Consider the following 18,679-nt stretch of genomic DNA (forward strand, 5'->3'; position numbering starts at 1 on the left):
CCATTTCCCTCCACCGTATGGAAAAAATAAAGACACAGCAGTTCTGAGGCATGGCTTTCACCACCAGATCTCAAAATCCCCTTCCCAACACAGTAAATAGGGGAATTCACAAGGAGAAAGGCTATGCTGTATCCTAACTACCTTTCAAGGTCAGGCTAGTGTGAAATTTGTGAAGCATTTTAACAGTTACTAGCATGCTCCTTGAGGAAAATATTTAAGTCAGCTGTGATTTTATTTCCCGGAGGATTGTTTCCTATTTTCCTGTAGGAACAACAATCTGGTGTTAAACATCCTGGAGAAGTGAGCAAATCTGGCAAATGAAAATAAATGTACATATTAGTCCTTTAACCTTGGAAAGTGTGGTTGTGTTGGTGAATTAGAATGTTAAATTTTTTTTGATAAAAGGGTACAATTTAAAAATCTGCAAAATCTTATAAGTCCATTAGAAGTTCATAAAAATAACACTCAGATGTAATTTAACATACTCTCAAAACTATATTTATAGTGCAGCATCTAGCCAATTCATAAAGAATTGGTAGGGCTGCTGTCAACGAGGCTGGAATAGAAATTACCCAACATTAGACAGGGAAACTGCTCCCCGTTATGAGGGCTTGTTTGAGACAATCTGGGACAGAGCTCTGTCTGAGCACTTGATTGAACACACGTGGGTAATTTTGGGAGTGAACAAACAAGACCACTTTGATGTAAAGTGGTTTTCCTTCATCTTCATCTTTTTTAGCAGAAAGGCCAATATTGTCTGCACTGACTGGCTGAAACTGTTCAGTGTTTCTGAGATGGGTATTTCCAAGTCTTACCTGGTTTACTTGGGATTGAAATTAAAACCTTCTGCATGCACAGCAGATGCTCTACCACTGTTAGAGGCTGGGCAAAGGAGGAATGGTGAAGACCACCTTCCTATCCTGGCCCTTCCAGGGAGGAGGAAGAGGAAGGGAAAGACAGTTTAGATTTTCAACAGGGGTTTGCTCAGAGGCAGATGAAGGGGGAAGTTGGAAAATCATGGGAAAGGAGCAGCAGCAGCAAGCTGGCATGTTGTCATTAGAAAGCATTCCAGACCCTCCATATTCCATAACCCTGTGAGCCTTAAAAGTAGGACAGCAAAGCGCTCGAAGACATAGGGCACTTAGGAAAAAGAGGCATACAAAGTTCCATCTGTCTGTCTTAGATACTCCTATCCAGATTTGTGCAGTATTTACTCCTTAGATTTTCTTCTCCCTAAGATATTCCACAAAGCAGCAGTGGTTAAGGGACAGAGTTTTCCTAGATCAGCTACCTTCCCAGTTTGACCAGCCCCATCAGTCCCTCATGCCCCTCTACAACATGTACAGGAATCACTTTCTTGACAGTTGCACTCACTATTGGTTTTGTCCACTCAATCTGATAGAGTCAGTCCCTGCATGCAGGGCAAGTCCCTAGCTCACTGAAGGTCTGGGACCCCTCAACGACCCTTGCTTGGTTTAGCCAGCCAGTCGAAGCCATTTCCAGGTTGTGGCTGCTGTCGCATGCTGACAGCTTCTGTGACCCACAGGGAAGAGCTAAGTACAGAGTGGGGACCAAAGATGGACAAAATACCCCAGAAGGAGCATGTTGTGTCCCCCACCAGAGGATCTAATCCTTCTACTAACACATTGTATGCCCCATAACCCAGTTTTTATGGGAATGATGAGGGGGAAAATCTCCATATGCATCCTTTCTTCTGCCTCATCAAACAAGTTCTGCCCAGGTTCTGCCCTAAGGGTCTGGCAAAAATTAATCCATTTATACAAAGTAATTTATTTTCAATTAATTAACAAACTTTGTAATCTGGCATCACCCATTCTGGTACACTCCGTCACTACATCTCACTGCCCAAGAAACAAATTTTCCCGAAGTGTTGCCCTCAGGCCCCTTTCCTTCTCATTTAAATTGCTCTGAATTGGCTCTTTTCTGCATCAGTTGCCTTTGATGGTCCAACTCCTATCCAAGTTGTTCCTGACTCTTGCTTATTCCAGCACTATGAAGGCAGTCCTGAGCACATGCATTTTCTGGGCAATGCTCTCTCCAGGTGAGTTGAAAGCAGATAACCAGAATTCTTTTTATCATCTCAGAATGTGCTGTGAAGGAGGAAGAAGAGAACCTCGGAGGATCATCACTGGAAAAGGAGCAGAGTATAGCATACCTAAAGAGAATAGTGATCAGAGACCACTGATTATACATTTAGCAGAGTGGAAAAGTCTCCTAGTAAGGTACAGTTTCAAAGTGGAGAGCATATAGAACATGTGGAATTGTGTTTACTCTGTTCTAAACCAAAATCTTCCATTTTCTTTCATTTCTTTGGCCCTTTCCTCCCCTTTCCCACTGTTTTGTGAGCACTGCAGACTGGGCACTCTGGTGTGTTTTCTTTTTTTTAAAAAAAAATATGATTTTCAGGTTTATACATTTCAATAATTTTACAGTCATTTTAACATTTCAAAACTTGACTTCCTCCCCCCACTTTCTGCAGTTCCTTAAATTTACTCTGGTGTGTTTTCTTTCATTGTCATCCATTTGGTGCTCAACAACCTTTAAGTAACTCCTCTAAAGCCCTTGGGATGATGTTACTTCTCTATATCATCCCTGAGGATTTCCAGTATGGGGTGTTATAGAGGCTGCCTTTGTTGCATTAGAGTGGTTTTTTTATTGAATTTTTCTCTTTTGATGTCTCATTGCAGCAAGTATTCACTAGAAAGGGAAGCCTTCCTTTCATATCTAATCTCTGCATCCACAGCTCTTGAATAATGCAATTCCCTCAATTCATCACTATATATAGCAATTGTGGCAGGTCCTTTTCCTATTCTTCTTTAAGTGTGTTAGCCTGGATTGGAGGTGGGTAGAGTTTATAAAAGACATTGATAAATTCAGAATAACATGGGCTAAGTAGTTTTCTTTGTCTGTCCGCAATCTTTCAGCTTCATTGGATGATCAAGAGTTCTAGTGTTATATTAAGAAGGACCAAAGTGAGTCCCTTTAAACGTTCTGAAGGCAGCTCTGTACTGGGAAGCATTTCCAGCAATTGTTATTGGGCAAATGGTAAATCTTTGCAAGCTTGACTGGGGTCATGTACCACCTATATATCATTTTCATTATGTTCTCTTTTAAGGCACTACATGCCGTAAACTTAATACCAGTGGTCCATAACTGTTCCCAGTCAGCAAACATGATGTCATGACCTATATCCTGTGCCCATTTAATCATAGCTGATTTAACCGTTTCTTCTTGTGTATTCCATTTCAGCAGCAAGTTATACATTCTAGACAAATTCTTAGTATTGGGTTCTAACAGTTCTGTTTCTAACTTTGACCTCTCCTTCTGGAATCCTAATTTCCTGTTGTAGCACCCTGCTTGTGGTTAACGCTTAGCTGGAATGAAATATTCAACGCAGCAATAGAGAAATTAAAATAGTAATTTATTTGTCAGACAAATAAATGAGAGGCACAGTGGTACATGGTTACCAAGCTCTGGCCTGGCCTCCTGCCATTCTGGCCAGCACTTATATTTCCTTAATCCAGCCCCCTTGCTCCTTCTTTGGCTGCCTCTGTCCAATCAGCCTAGTTGAAATTCCTATTGGCTGTTTGCTAGAACCAATCACAAAAGATACACCCATTTCCTTTCGCCCTTTTATGGGACACAAAGAGCTATCTATAAATGACAGATAAGTAGTAATATATCTTACATGTGTCTCAACAAGGAATCTTAATTACCAGCTCACCTCTTGCCCTCCTTGCCCTATTGCCTTCCAAAACAAATGGTTAATCTTAAATTTTTATCTTGAACTTTTATCTTAAACAGATGTCAAGGATCTTGAGTTCACATCAACATTGAAAGATCTCCTTCATTTGAAGGTTTCTAAACAAAAAGGCCTGACAACCATATATCAGGAGCGCCCAATGGCGTCTCCTGTCTGGCAGGAGGCTGGGCTCATTTGCCCTTCTGGTCTCCTATTGCAATATGACTCTATGAAATAAGAATCTAGCATTTCTTAAATCCTTTGCATAATTACATTTAAGCTAATATATTTCATACATTATCATAGGTAGCCTTTTAAAAGGAAAAGAAATCTTTTTTTTAAAAAATAATTTTTATTGATTTTCATAAAACAAAAAGCACAAAAATAAACAAACAAACAAACAATACATGACTTCCCCATGCCTCCCCTTCACTGCACCCCTGTGGTTTCTCTTCAGATCGTATAAATCTTTCGCCTTTTACAAAAGGAAAAGAAATCTTAAAAGGATCTCAGTTTAAGAAAGAAACAGCTTTAGAAAAGACTTTCCCAAAAATGCTCTCTTTCTTCCAGCCAGACCAGTTGCTTTTCTTTTCCATTTGCTCTTGGCCTTTTAACCTTAAGAAGAAGATATGGCTCATTTTACTGGGAGGCACATGGTATTATTGTACTATTTACCCATTCTTAATTTTATGTTTTCTCAGCCTTTTTTTTTATCTTCTGTAACATGCAAGGTCAGTGTCCTCGCTCTCAGCCTGTAATTCCCTTTTTTACGACTTTGAGAATTGTTTTCTGCTATAAATCAGGGGGCCCCCTTGTCTAGGAGAAAAAACATTGCCAAGGTTTTTTAGTCTTCTGCCTGGCATGAAACATTTGAAAATCTTTAAGCTCATTTTAAAATTCAGGCCCTGATCAAAATATAGAAGCTTTGATAAAAATGCAGGCTTATGATTAGATGCCTCACTGTCTTGCTTAAATGTCTCATTTATCTGATGGTAGTGCAACCAATCTCGAACTCTATGCTTTAGCTTATCATAACTCTGAATTTTTAGCTTTTCACCCTCTTGTTCTAAAATTTCAGAATATTTTGGCCAGTCAGGGTCCATATTAAGTTTTTTCACTGCCTTAGCTTCCATTGGTGACAACCACCTGGGGGTTTTACTTTCCAACAAATCTTTGTATCGATTCCAGACATTATACAGTGCTTTCCTAACAATATGGTTTTTAAAACCTCTATGCACCTTTACCTTGTCATACCATATATATGCATGCCAACCAAAGTTATTGTCATACCCTTCCAAATCCAAAATGTCTGTATCCTCAAGAAGTAGCCATTGCTTCAACCAGCAGAATGCTGCCGATTCATAATAGAGCCTTAAGTCTGGCAGGGCAAAGCCCCCTCTATCTTTTGCATCCGTTAAAATCTTAAATTTTATTCTGGGCTTTTTGCCCTGCCAGACAAATTTTGATATATCTTTCTGCCACTTCTTGAAACAGTCCATCTTGTCCAAAATCTGTAAGGTTTGAAATAAAAACAACATTCTTGGCAATACATTCATCTTAATGGTAGCAATTCGGCCTAACAAGGAAAGTCTCAACCTTGACCATATTTCTAGATCTTTCTTCACTTCTGTCCAGCATTTTTCATAATTGTCTTTAAATAAATTCACATTCTTAGATGTTAGGTTTACCCCCAGGTATTTCACTTTTTTCGCTATTTCCAAACCAGTTTCACTCTGAAATCTCTCTTTTTCTTCCATTGTTAAATTTTTTTCCAACACTTTTGTTTTCTGTTTATTCAATTTAAATCCTGCTACATGACCAAATATCTCAATTAGTTCCAATACTCTTTTAGTACTAACATCTGGCTGTTGCAAAGTTAACACTAGATCATCTGCAAATGCCCTTAATTTATAGTGTTTAGCTCCGACCTGTATCCCTTTAACCAGCTGGTCCTCTCTAATCATGTTTAACAAAACCTCCAGGACAGATATAAATAATAGAGGGGATATTGGGCACCCCTGTCGTGTGCCTTTTTCTATTGATATTTCGTCCATCACCATACCATTCACAATTAATTTAGCTTTTTGTTCAGAATATATTGCGCCTATACCATTTTCAAAACCTTGGCCCTGTCCGCAATCTTTCAGCTTCATTGGATGATCAAGAGTTCTAGTGTTATATTAAGAAGGGCCAAAGTGAGTCCCTTTAAACGTTCTGAAGGCAGCCCTGTACTGGGAAGTTTTAAATGCTTGATGTTTTAGTATTTTTATATGCTGTGAGCTGCCCAGAGTGGCTGATGGGTGGGGTATAATAATAATAATAATAATAATAATAATAATAATAATAATAATAGTAACAACATTAATAAAATTATGCATAGCATGGGCATAGTTTCAATGGATGTTCAAGAATTTTAGTGTTATGAAAAAGGACCAAAATGAATCTTTTTAAACTTTCACCGAATAATAAATGGTTGTGTAAGAATTGTGTAAGACTCAAAGAAGTGGAGTATTTACTTAAGAGATGCAGTGGGAGGAAAATTGGTGGTAGACAGGAGAGGATTGAGCACTCCACCACACCTAGGAAATAGTAAAACTTATTACTTCTAGCTAATGACTTCAACAGCACTAATTAATGAGTGTTTGTCTTATTTTATTTTACTAAAATGAAACATTATTCAAAAGGTTTATTGGATCCCTGTTAATTAAACATATTTAACATACTTCTACAGTGGTTCCTCTGGTTAAGTACTTAATTCGTTCCGGGGGTCCGTTCTTAACCTGAAACTGTTCTTAACCTGAAGCACCACTTTAGCTAACGGGGCCTGCTGCTGTCGCTGCACCTCCAGAGCACGATTTCTGTTCTCATCCTGAAGCAAAGTTCTTAACCCAAGGTACGATTTCTGGGTTAGCGGAGTCTGTAACCCGAAGCGTATGTAACCTGAAGCATATGTAACCCGAGGTACCACTGTATACTGATTTTTCATGTTTCATAAAAGTTTGGATCTGCAATCTCCTCTTCTCTGTGCATTATTCACAAAAACACAAACACCAAAAAGAAAGAAAGTAACAGCTTTGCATTAATATTTCTCTCCTGCCTGTAGTTGTACCACTGAAATGCATTTCTGCGGTCAACACTACTGAACTCTCAGACGAAAATGTTTTGGAATGTAAACCTGAACAGGATCTCTGTATTGCCGGTTTTTTGAACACAAAGTCAGGTAAGTCTAACCTATCTTTTAATCATTTCCCTTTTGATGCACAAAAGCAGAAGTGAGGAAGAAGTGGCATTCCAGCTGTGCTTGAATTTGAAATTCATTAGCCACAGCCAGCATGGCCAATACTCTGGAAAGATGAGAGATGTTGTCCAACCAGTTCTGGAGGACCACATCTTCCCCATCCCTGCAGTGAGCAATGGCTAACATGTGTAAGTGGGTTATCTAAAAATAAAATAATAAAGAAAGAACATCTGATCACAACCAGTGATCCATTTTGGATGCCCATTTTGATTTGCAATATCTAGAGATCTGCAGCACCCCCAAACTAATGAAAACCAGTTTACAGTTGGCTATCAGACCAGGATAAGAAACTTGGACTATAAACCAAATATAGTCAGTGCCAAGAACTGCACTACAATTGAAAGTTTCTCCACTGGTTCCGTAAATAGTATTCATATGTTGAGCAATCAATGGCTAGAAGATCAAGGTGCTCCACACTGTCATGGCTCCTTGTCCCACCTCAAGTAATTTTGAAATAATGCTTCACAATGTGGAGAACTGAGGAAGGAAAAAACACAAGAGGAGTATTCCAGTGGTTCACCTCTAAAGAAAGGTTTTAAGGTTTCAGGAAATATAGCAAGGTATTAACTCAATTAATGGATGCATACTCTCTCTCAAGGCAGGCAACATCTTTTGGTGCTGCTGTTTCTGCTTTCCCTGTTATCCAAGCTGGATGGAATTTGGTGCTAGGGTGGCTACCATAGCAAGCCCATACCTGCTTCTTGCAACCCTCTAACTAACATATTTTGGAAGATTTGTCACATATCTTATTCTGCTCAGAGATTCCCCACTCACTCACAAGTCATTATCAGCTAATTGCCGAGGTCAGGATGTCAGATTTCAAGGATATACCACAATACATCTTCTTTCATGACACCTCTGGAAAGACATTGTGAAGACAGTCTGAAGCCCAAGGAACCCCTGACCTGTGATATGCAGATATATGCTACTAAACCGGACCATTTGGTTGGATGGGTGCTCACCTGACCTTCCATTGCCCACATCACTGCTGCATCCTTGGAGGTAGAGGGGGAAGGGCAATGAGACAGAGGTCAGTGTGATGCAAGCACACTGCTGAGATTGCTGAACTGCGCAATATGAGTTCAGCGGAGCACCACCACTCCACTCTGTTACTGTTTTTTTTTAAAAAAAAAAATTATTGAAATTTTACTTTTTTAGCATCAAAATATCATCACATATAACAAAAATACCCCCCCCCCAATTTCCCCCTCCCCTCCACGACTTCCCTGAGCTTCCTCTTTTTGGGGGGGGCATATTATCTCTCCCTGCTTATTGGTTATTTTTATTCTCTATTTTTTAAAAAAATATTATTACTCTCTTATCACTTAAACATGTTCATCCTACATTTATTCTGTTAACTGCAAGCGTTTAATCAAACCCTGCAAGTAAGTCCATTTCTTTGCATTGATTCTGTAAATATGACATGAATGGCGCCCAGTCGTTCTTAAAATCTCTATTGTCCTTGCCTTGAAGTCTTTCTGTTAATTTTGCCATTCCAGCATATTCCATTCATTTTCTTTGCCATTCTTCTTCGGTTGGTATTTCAACACTTTTCCATCTTTGTGCTAGCAATATCCTAGCCACAGTTGTAGCATACTGTACATGAAAAGTTTTTTCTTCTCTTTTGGCAAATCTTGACCTGAAATGCCTAGTAAAAAGGCTTCTGGATTTTTCACAAAAGTTATCTTAAATATTTTTTTCAATTCATTATAAATCATTTCCCAATACTTTTAAATTAATTTACAATTCCACCACTCTGTTACTGTTTTTAAGCAGTAGAAAACACTGCAAACTGTTTTCAAGTTTGTAGGATATATCAGAATGCAGTCTGCAGAATTTTGAAAGGAAGTTCTGCATTATTTCAAATGAAATGTTTTTTACAAGTTTAAATGGAATGGTTCCATTTTAAAAATGCTTCAAGATAAACAAATCCCCAGCACTGTTGTTTCAAAAAATAGTGGCCCTTCTCCTAGTCTATTAAATTTAATAATACTTTCTATATGGTTAGTCTGAAATTTCCCCCATTCAGCCAGATAAGAATATGGGAAACATTACAAATAAACTACGTTTGGAGTTAATAGACCAGCATTTTTTGCCCCAGTTCTAGGCATTTCTTTTAAAATTCTCTTTCACAGTTGCTAATAGAGAGGAAGTTTTCTATGGATGTGCCGCGTCTGAAGTGTGCCATTCGGGCCATTACAGCTTCACTTCAACTCGGGGTAAATTCCTTGACATGACGATCCACTGCTGCAGCAGTGACCTGTGCAACAATGAAACTCTCACAAGTAAGTGTCTACATCTTTTTTAAAATATCCTACATATTATAGTTGTGCTCCAGATTCAGCCAAGGCGCAACCTAAGCTGGGCATCTTTTGAGGGATCTTAGTCTCATTCAACTGGGGTTGAGACAGCCTCAGATGGCTAGATCTAGGACTGAGCAGTGCAGAGCTTTCTGGGGATGAGTTGTCAGGCAGACAGGAAGCAGAGGCTGCCATGAGTGAGAAGGAGAAACACTGAAAAGGAGGACCATTCTGGGAGGATCCCTTTTGAAGAAGGTCCTTTCCTCCTTCCTGCCCTCCAAAGGAACACCATGGAAGGTCAGATTCTCCTGTTGCTAAGTAGAAGGATCTGACTGTGCACTCTTCTGATGCACCGTATGCCAGCCATATTTTAATTGTATGTTAAAATATGATGAAATAAATAAATATATATAAAATCTCTTAGCATTGAGCTCCAAATTGCTTTGGAGGTGGGAAGGTTGTCGTCAGAGCAGTACATCATGAACTGAAAGATCCACAGGCCACAGATCAGAGGGTCAATGCCCAACTTTCTTTGTGTATACACTAATACCTCCGTGAATGTCCACCTTGTCTAGCGCCCATTCCAGTGAACATCCACGGGAAACCCAGAAGTACTGGAATGGGTTACTTCCATGTTTGCCGCTCGCACATACGCGGAAGCACTAAATTGCGCTTCGTGCATGCGCAGAAGTGCAAACCGCTCCCCATGTATTCACAGACATGTCGCTTTGCCCTGTGTATTTTTTGGCTAGCAGCCAGGGCTCCAGAACGGATCCTGGCCGCAAAACAAGGTACAACTGTATACTGTATAGGAGTGTGTGTTTGTCCATGTGTGTGTGTTCTTTTGCATTTAATGTAGCAGTTTAAGGTTTTTCAACATCTTCCCATAGACAAACTTCAATTTTAACCCATAGAAAATACTTAACACCTATATTTTGGGGAAGGTGCTAAAAAGTATCATTATCTTCATTGTGAAAACCTCTTAGATGGAGGCTTAATTCAGCCCTCTTGTGTCCTTAGCCAGCTCTCATCACTCTGCTGTAGCAACACCACAATCCCTCCACCACCAGCAGTCTTCTTCTGGAGCTTATCCCTAAAAACACAAGATGAAAAGGTTGAAAATACAATAATGAATGCAAGCATACATTATTGGAGTTAACTTCCAGACGAGCATTGCCCTGTAAAGACTTTTAAAAGGAAAGACCTTTTAGCAGCACATAAAAAGCAAATGAGATAATAAATGTATATGTGATGCCAGAGATTGTAGATATAAAGACAGATAAAACCATTACATATACTGACTATAGATTTGATTTTGGCAGTTCCAGATCACAATGCTCTTACACCGAATGGTATGCAGTGCCCAGCCTGCTTCACTGCCAAATCTCAGAATTGTACGAGTGCTAAGACCGTCGACTGCCTTGGGAATGAGAATCAGTGTGTTCGTTTTGAGGGAGCTCTTACGGAAGGTAAGATTGCTACTGAACCAGGAAACAAAGCCTGCAAATTACCTTGGAAAACCATGCTGACCCCTTTATTTTCCCCTGTCCCCATTTTATGTTGCCAGAAAAGTAAGAAGCAAGCTTTTCTTCTTTTTTGAATCTGTTTTTAAAAACAATAATCAACGTTTCTTTTACATGTCAATGCACTTGGTATATCAGTCTCTAATATAAATGAGAGAGAGAAAGAAGCCCCTCTCTCTCTTCCCCCACTTCCTCTGATATCTCCTGTGGATGCATGCTTTTGTACATTTGGCAGAAGGCACCAGTGGGCTCTGCTCCTGGTTAGCTATCCTTGGCACAGACTTTGCCCACAACCAGATTTCAGAATTAATGTGATGGAGGATGGAAGAGAGAATGTGTTGGAGAAAAAGATACTGCCTGGGGAAAGTGTCACATGGAGGAAGAGCCCATCACCTTATCTCACTTGCTTACACTGGTAGAGGTAATATTCAGGCCTCTCTAACTCTACCTTGAAACTCTCCCCAGACCACATCTCTCTGTTAACAGCAAGCAAAATGGCAGAAACTGATTGGGGCAAAATGCTTGCAATTAGCTCCAATTCTATTTGACGTTTTATACAGATAGTTTCTTGAAAACAGAAACCAGTTCCAAAACAGTCTGAGAAACTCTCAGGACTATCTAGGTTCCCTTCAAAGTACTGGTGTCACATAGTTAAATGTGCCACATATCTTGGGAATTGGGCATCTCAAGGACTGCCTTCTCCCACATAAGCCTACTCATCTGTTGAGGTCACCTGTGAAAGTTCCCCTTCTGGTCCACCCACATCCTGAAACTGAGAAGGTTGGATCTACTTAGGAGTAACACCTAGGCCCTCAATTGTACTCTCCGTGGCCTTTCAAGTTCTAAGGACATTGGGTGTCATCTGAATTGTTTCTTTATAGTCATACTTTTTTATTCAGGACAAGTGGCATATCCCCCTGTTTGTTGCACTCACCACCCCACTCCCATCCAGGACATTTTGAAAGTCCCTCACACCTCTTACAAACATTTGAAGAGTGCATTTCCCTCCTCCAGTGTGCTTTTCCACCCCGTGTGACTCCTCCTTCTCTCTCTGTCCCTGTCTCTCCCTCTCTCCCTGATTTCTGAAGGGGTAGACCCCCTTCTATGATTCCTCTGCTATTTGGGATGCTACTCCCCCCACTTCACCCTTTCCTACATGCTCCTTAACCCTACCCCATGATTTATTATCCTTTGTACACCCCACATTCCTATTTCTCCCTCATTTCCTCCCCCTTACTGGTGACTTCTGCTTTTCACACACCCCAGTCATTAACCCACCCACTTCATTGATCTGGTCTTACTTGGTACACTTCACTTTGTTCCCCCATCTCAAGGAAACCATGATTGGTACACTCCATCCCCTTAGCTTTTTGTAGCTCTTTCACAAACATCTCTCCCTCTTCCTCCCAAATGCACACATATTAATATTCTATCCTTCTTCTCTAAAAAGATGTCTCTCCCTCACAGGCATACATGCATATATACATACCTCTCTGTTTACCTCTCTCTCCTTTACAAAGATGTAGAGACACCTATCACCAAGACACTCATGCATACGTACAGCCCCACTGTTTTTGCTTCTCTTTTTCACAAAAACACACAGACCACATATATCCACATACACACATATATCCCCTTCCTTTCTTTAACGCCTGGATACCAAAAGACAATGACTACCTCTAACCACCTTACTTCCTCTTTCTTATCCATCTCAACACACCATACTTAGGAAATCCTTCCTTTTCTGACAATCAAATGATGCTCATCCCTGGAACGAAACCAGCAGCTGGTAGGCAGCAAACATCTAAGCAAATGGGGTGGTCCATATAATTTCTACTCCCCCAAAAAAAACAACAACCAACAAGGGGGGGGGGTAGCAAATGCACAATGTCAGCTGTGATTTGGTTGGACTCATGAGGCATCCAACATCACAATGACCGCTCCCCACTTAAAACGGGGGGCGCCTTTTGCGTGGACGCGTGCAGCCCTGGATCTGGAGTGGCCCCATCAGCATAGGCTTTGCCTTCCCTCAGGTGGGATACCTGGAGGTCCCCGCCTACCCCAGCGAGTTGTCCAATCCCACCTGGGGGAAGTGTTGCCAGGGAAACCAGTCCAGGTAAGGGGAGGGATTACCTGCCCACACAATAGAGGGTGGATCTTAATTGTTAATCCTCACTTGGCTCCAGAGCTTCTCCCACCCTACCCACCCTCAGTTAATGTCTTCTGTTGCAGGTTAACTTTTCTTCATAGGTTTTGCAGGTTAACCTGTCTCCACAGGTATGCGGGCGCTGCTACGATAAGGTCGCTGTTAAAGGGCCGGAAAGGAATTTCCCTGCATTGGCAGGTTTCGCCTTTCCCGTAGCAAAACGTCACAACTTTGGCGGTATCAGGCCTTGGGCGGAATCCTTTAGTCCATCTTCCTCTTTGCGGCGGCGATACCAGGGTTCCCCGTTAAAGGGGTTTTTGAAGGGAGGCTTTGGCCGTACGCCGAAAGGTCGTCATTGCTCTCCCCTGCGGCGGCGTAACGGGGGCGGCTATCTCTGCTTGAACATATGTTCTCCAGAGCCGGCCCATCCCCCCCCACACACACTGGATAACCCTGATGCTCCCTAGGTCCTCGGCTGGGGACTAGGGAGGGAGAACGCCCAATGCCTGAGCCAAGGTCTACCCACATTTGAAATTTAATAAAGTTGTGGCCAATTTAATCCCATAGCGCGTTGTCTAGAGTCATTATTCCACATGACGGGGGGACCACTCGGGATCTGGGGACTCCGCCTGTCCACGCAATCCTTCTCCCTCCCCTCAACCTCCCCTTCTTCTTCCTCTTCCTCCTCTTCAGATGCCAGGCCTCCCTTCTATGCTTGAGCCTCCTCGGCTTCTCAATTTTTCTTCCCCTCCCCTGCCTCCTCATTGTTATCATGCCATTCATCAGTGGCTGCATGGACATTGTATTCCAAATTTTAGATGTGTTTATGGGATTGCTGCAGATTTTTCAGCTGTATATTTTATAAAAATAAATTATTAAAATTCACATTCACAACCACAATCTCAAAGGCCCTGGAAAAGCACTAATGTGAACATTTCTTTCTTTCTTCTTCTTCAGGTTTTAATAAAGGGGATAGATTCTTTTTCCATGGATGTGCAACAAAAGATTTTTGTGCCATAAAGGAAAAACAAAAGAAAGGTTTCGGAAATATAGTCCGTATTGGTAACAGTATTGTCACTGCCAGAAAAGAGAATTGTTATAATGCTTCATAAGTTTGAAGCCTAGTGGTCACAGCCAGGCCTCAGGACCACTGGGCTTCTTTTATCCTCTTGGTGTTGGGGTTCTGGGTTCTAGCTCCAAAAAGCTATGGTGTAAAATTTAAATCAGTTAAATTTCCAATGTGATCATTATGATAAGAAAATAAATGATTATGGCATATGAAATGTTGGTTCTCAAGTCTATAACTTTCAAATAAATACAGTAAGCCTGCAACTTAATAAAGATCACAATTTAATAAACTAAAGGGACATATTACCACTTCTGATGGGAGTTCCATTAAATGGCAGCAGTTAGGGAAAAAGTATTTCAGGAAACACTAGACAGGACCTCTTGTTAATGCCTTCTCCAGCCCTGGTGGGTATCTGGGATGGATGAAATGTAAATGGAACCTATAAAGAGCTGGTTTGCTATCCAGGAACAATCCTTGCATTATAACTCCATGCCCAAACACATTTTCCCTTGCTCCACAGTTTTCTCCCTGAAAACCTGCTCTTTAAAGCTGAATCAGAGCAAATGGCAATACAGGGAGAAATGGTAAGTGTGTGGACACTGAGGTCCAGCGCCGAGGGCCTTCTGGTGGTTCCCTCTCTATGAGAAGCCAAATTACTGGGAACCAGGCAGAGAGCCTTCTCAGTAGTGGCACCCGTCCTGTGGAACGCCCTCCCACCAGATGTCAAAGAGAAAAATAACTACCAAACTTTTAGAAGACATCGGAAGCCAGCCCTGTTTAGGGAAGCTTTTAATGTTTAATAGGTTATTGCATTTTAGAGTTTTGTTGGAAGCTGCCCAGAGTGGCGGGGTATAAATTTATTATTATTATTATTATTATTATTATTATTATTATTATTATTATCAGAATGGTTATCATGAAACACTGAAAATATTTTATGGGAAAATGACTAAAAAGGCTTGTCTTAACCAGATATGGATTACTACCATGAAGTGAAAAATTAAGACTGAGCTGAGGATGAAGAACAACAACAAAACCAAACACATTTTCAAATATGTAGAATCATAGACCCATAGAATCTTAGAGTTGGAAGGGTCCCCAAGAGTCACTAATCTAACCACCTGCAATGCAGGAATCTCAACTAAAGCATCCATTATATCCATGCCTATCCTACCTCTATTTAAAAACCTCCATGGAAGGAGCGTCCAACACCTCTCATGGGAGTCAAACAACTCTTTTTTAAAAAAGCTGTTTTCATTGGGTTTAAAAAAACACACACCAGGCAAATGCAAGTATAAGAACAATTAAACACTTATCCAGCAGTACACCTAATGGTGTTTGTTCTGTCTGTTGACTTTAGACATAAACTTACACATTCAGTCTTCAAACATATCACTTAACATAAACTCTCCACTGAGAATAATGATCAGTTGATATGACAAGGTTTTGATTTTGGTCATTACCATAGTTAAAGAGAGTGGAACATGTTTCATGGAAGATTTCTCTATTCATTATGCATCTAATTGCCTTCCTGTGTCTGGTGAGGCACCCAGACATTGCTGTATCTGTAATATTATTTCCCACATGTCCAGGCATATTTCAGTCTGGTTCTTCCAGATTACAGTGGAACCTCAGCTCCCGAATGCCTTGAGGGCTGAACATTCCGGCTTCTGAACAATTGAAAGCTCAAGTGATTGTTCCAGTTTTCAAATGTTCTTTGGAAGTCAAACATCTGGTGTGGCTTCCAATTGGCTTCAGGAAGCTCCTACAGCCAATCTGAAGCTGTGTCTTGGTTTCCGAACCATTTCAGGAGTTGAACGGAATCCCAGAGTGGATTAAGTTTGGGAGCCGAGATTCCACTGTATAGCTAATCACGCTGCAGACTGAAAGAAGCCTACTAGTTCTCTGTGGAGCAGAGTGGAGGCCAAGTCTATGCCCAAAGACAGGAGGGCAAAGGCAGGATTTGGGAAAAGGATTGGTTTTGTCAAACAGCTCTTATCATAAGAAAGTTATTCCTAAAGTTTAGTAGGAATCTCCTTTCTTGTTACTTTAAGCCATAGAGTTGGGTCTTACCCTCCAGAGCAGGAGAAAACAAACTTGCTCCATCTTCATATGCCAGCCTTTAAGATATTAGTCTCGTCTTTTCCTAGCTAAACATACCCAATTCCTTCATTTGTTTCTCATACAGCTTGGTTTCCAGACCCTTAATCATCTGGGTCGCCCACCTCTGCACATATTCCAACTTGTTCATACTTTTCTTAAATTGCTGTGCCCAGAACTGGACACAGAACTCCAGAAGTGGTCTGACCAACACAGAATAGAGTGGAATTATTACTTCCCCAATCAGGACACTATTCTTCTGTTGATGCAGCCTAGAATAGCATTAGCTCTTTTTTACACTTTTCCCCACACTGTTGTTAAGTTTTTGGTCTACTAAGACCACTAGTTCCTTTTCACATTACTACTGGCAAGCCAGGTGTTACCCAGGGGGTTGGGGGGGAGAGAGGGGGTTATTTTGTGTGGGTTGTGTGTGTGTGTGTGTGTGTGTGTTACAGGGAATGGGAGACATATCTGAAGGAAACAAGCCAACCCCATTCTTATCTCTCACCCAACTGATACCCTCCATATTTTTTAGGGCCCAGAGGATGCTCAGCCCTCATCAATAAATTTCTTTCTAAGCAATGGACTGTATTTGTATGGGAGACAGTAGGGTACGGGACTGGAAGAACTGGCAGAAAGACTGATGCTCCTAACTATATTAAACAGAAGTCAGGATAGAATACTGCCTTCTTTTACCAGTGATGATCCAAAAGGATATCGTGGACGATGGTATCAAAGGCCGTTGAGAGATCCAGCAGAACTAGGAAACAGCTTTCATCTTTGTCCCTAACCCGCTGGAGACAGTTGATAGCCCTGGTTAGCTCCACATTCCAGTGAGCCACCAGGGAATCAGCTGAAAGGCCACAAACAGGGGATAAAACATCCCCTACCACTCTCTGGAAACCATTTGGATCCATTAAGTGGTGGGAGCAAACCATCCAAATCAGTCTCATCTCCCTGCAGAGGATAATAGTCACAGAGAAGTCCAGTTGTGCCAGGAAGTGATTCAACAATGGCACTTCTTTTGTTTCGCTTTTACTTAGTGTCAGATCACCCACATCCATAGAGGTAAACACCAGGTCTAAGGCATGTCCATGACTCTGAGTTGGGCCAAACCTATTCAGGGGTTTCATGGAGGCTATTCTTTACACGAAGTCCCGAGTGGCCCCTTGTAAGGTCATTTTGGCATGGATTTTAAAATCCCCCAGGCCAACCAAACTAGGTGTTTCCAGGAGAACATCACCATGACCTGAAGCAGCTCTGGCAGGGAATCCTTGGTCGGTACAACAAAAGGAATCCTGTACTGCCCCTATTGCCCAGCTTCCAGAACATGCACTCAGAAAACTGGGTTTTCCCAATAGGATGCCTGGTGCAAACTAATGACTTCCTAAAAATCACTATAATCCCCCCCCCCCCGCCCACATGACCTGGGTTGCTGTGCATAAGAGAAACTTGGTGGACAAGCAGTGGCAAGGACAGGCCCATCTGCTTCATCCAACCAAGTCTCTGTCACACATGCCAGATTAAAATTACCTCGACTTTCTAGGCATCTGGGTAGGCTTGTCTAAACAGGAATATTTTTAGTAGCTGCCAAAAAGAGTACAGTGAAGGAGCCTGCTTGACCTCAATAGGCAGGGAGTTCCAAAGTATAGGCGCTACCACACTAAACAACTGAGTTCTTATAAATGCAGAAAGGGTTTTATGTGGCATAATAGCCACATAATACCCAAATTGCATCATAATCTGGGGTGGGATCTGTGGAGGGTAGGAAAAGAGACACAGAGCATCATTGTTGGGTTGAAATAAGCCAAAAAAAATTTGTTGATTACAAATGTAAGTAGGCTTTGCAAAGGTATTAGGCCAGCTCTGCTGCTGGTTGATAATTGGCTGGGTCAACACTCAATTGATGGCCACCCTATGACGTACATCAAATTAGGATGCCTTTCAGGTTTACCACCTGGAACTGTGCTATGGCCCTTTGTAGGATCCTGGTGAGAAACCCATTCTACAAACTTCTGCCAAGAATGAAGGGATAGCACCATCAGTAAAGCATGAGACTCAGTCTCAGGGTTGTGGATCTGAGCCTCATACCAATATGAGGCAAAAGGTTCCTGCATTGTGGGGAATTGAACTAGATGATCCTTGTGGTCCCTTTCATGTTCAGAATTCTATGGTTAACACAGAAGTCAGAGATGTCTACACACACACACACACACACACACACACACTCTTATACATTGATCCAGGTCAGCATGGGAAATTTTCATACTTACCCACTTGAGGAGGAAGGATCAGGGATGTGACCTAGGCAGAGGTTCTGGCCTAATAGGACTCCAGATAGAGAGGCACATAGGGGTCATTTGCCCCCAAGCCAGAGTTTCTTAACCACTGTTGTAGATTATAAAATAGTTCCATAATCACTGAAAGTTTTCCCTCTTTTGGCTTCCACCATTCAGGCAAATGAGCAGTTTAAGGGCATG

At 41.4% G+C, this 18,679-nt stretch overlaps 1 protein-coding gene across 1 annotated transcript in view; it reads left to right on the plus strand.

Annotated features, from left to right (window-relative positions):
- Window positions 1-1,972: 1,972 nt before the first annotated feature.
- Window positions 1,973-18,679, plus strand: part of LOC309347214 (phospholipase A2 inhibitor and Ly6/PLAUR domain-containing protein-like) — a gene marked incomplete at its 3' end in the record, with an annotated part of 197,725 nt that continues 181,018 nt past the window's right edge. Inside the window, exons 1-4 of the mRNA XM_081871554.1 lie at window positions 1,973-2,062; window positions 6,867-6,983; window positions 9,197-9,346; window positions 10,684-10,830. Of these exons, the coding sequence (XP_081727680.1) occupies window positions 2,014-2,062; window positions 6,867-6,983; window positions 9,197-9,346; window positions 10,684-10,830 (463 nt within the window). The 5' untranslated portion in view covers window positions 1,973-2,013. The remainder of the gene's footprint in view (window positions 2,063-6,866; window positions 6,984-9,196; window positions 9,347-10,683; window positions 10,831-18,679) is intronic.

The sequence above is a fragment of the Podarcis erhardii genome (genome assembly GCF_964252035.2).
Source record: "Podarcis erhardii genome assembly, chromosome: 7".
Taxonomy (NCBI): Eukaryota; Metazoa; Chordata; class Lepidosauria; order Squamata; family Lacertidae; genus Podarcis; species Podarcis erhardii.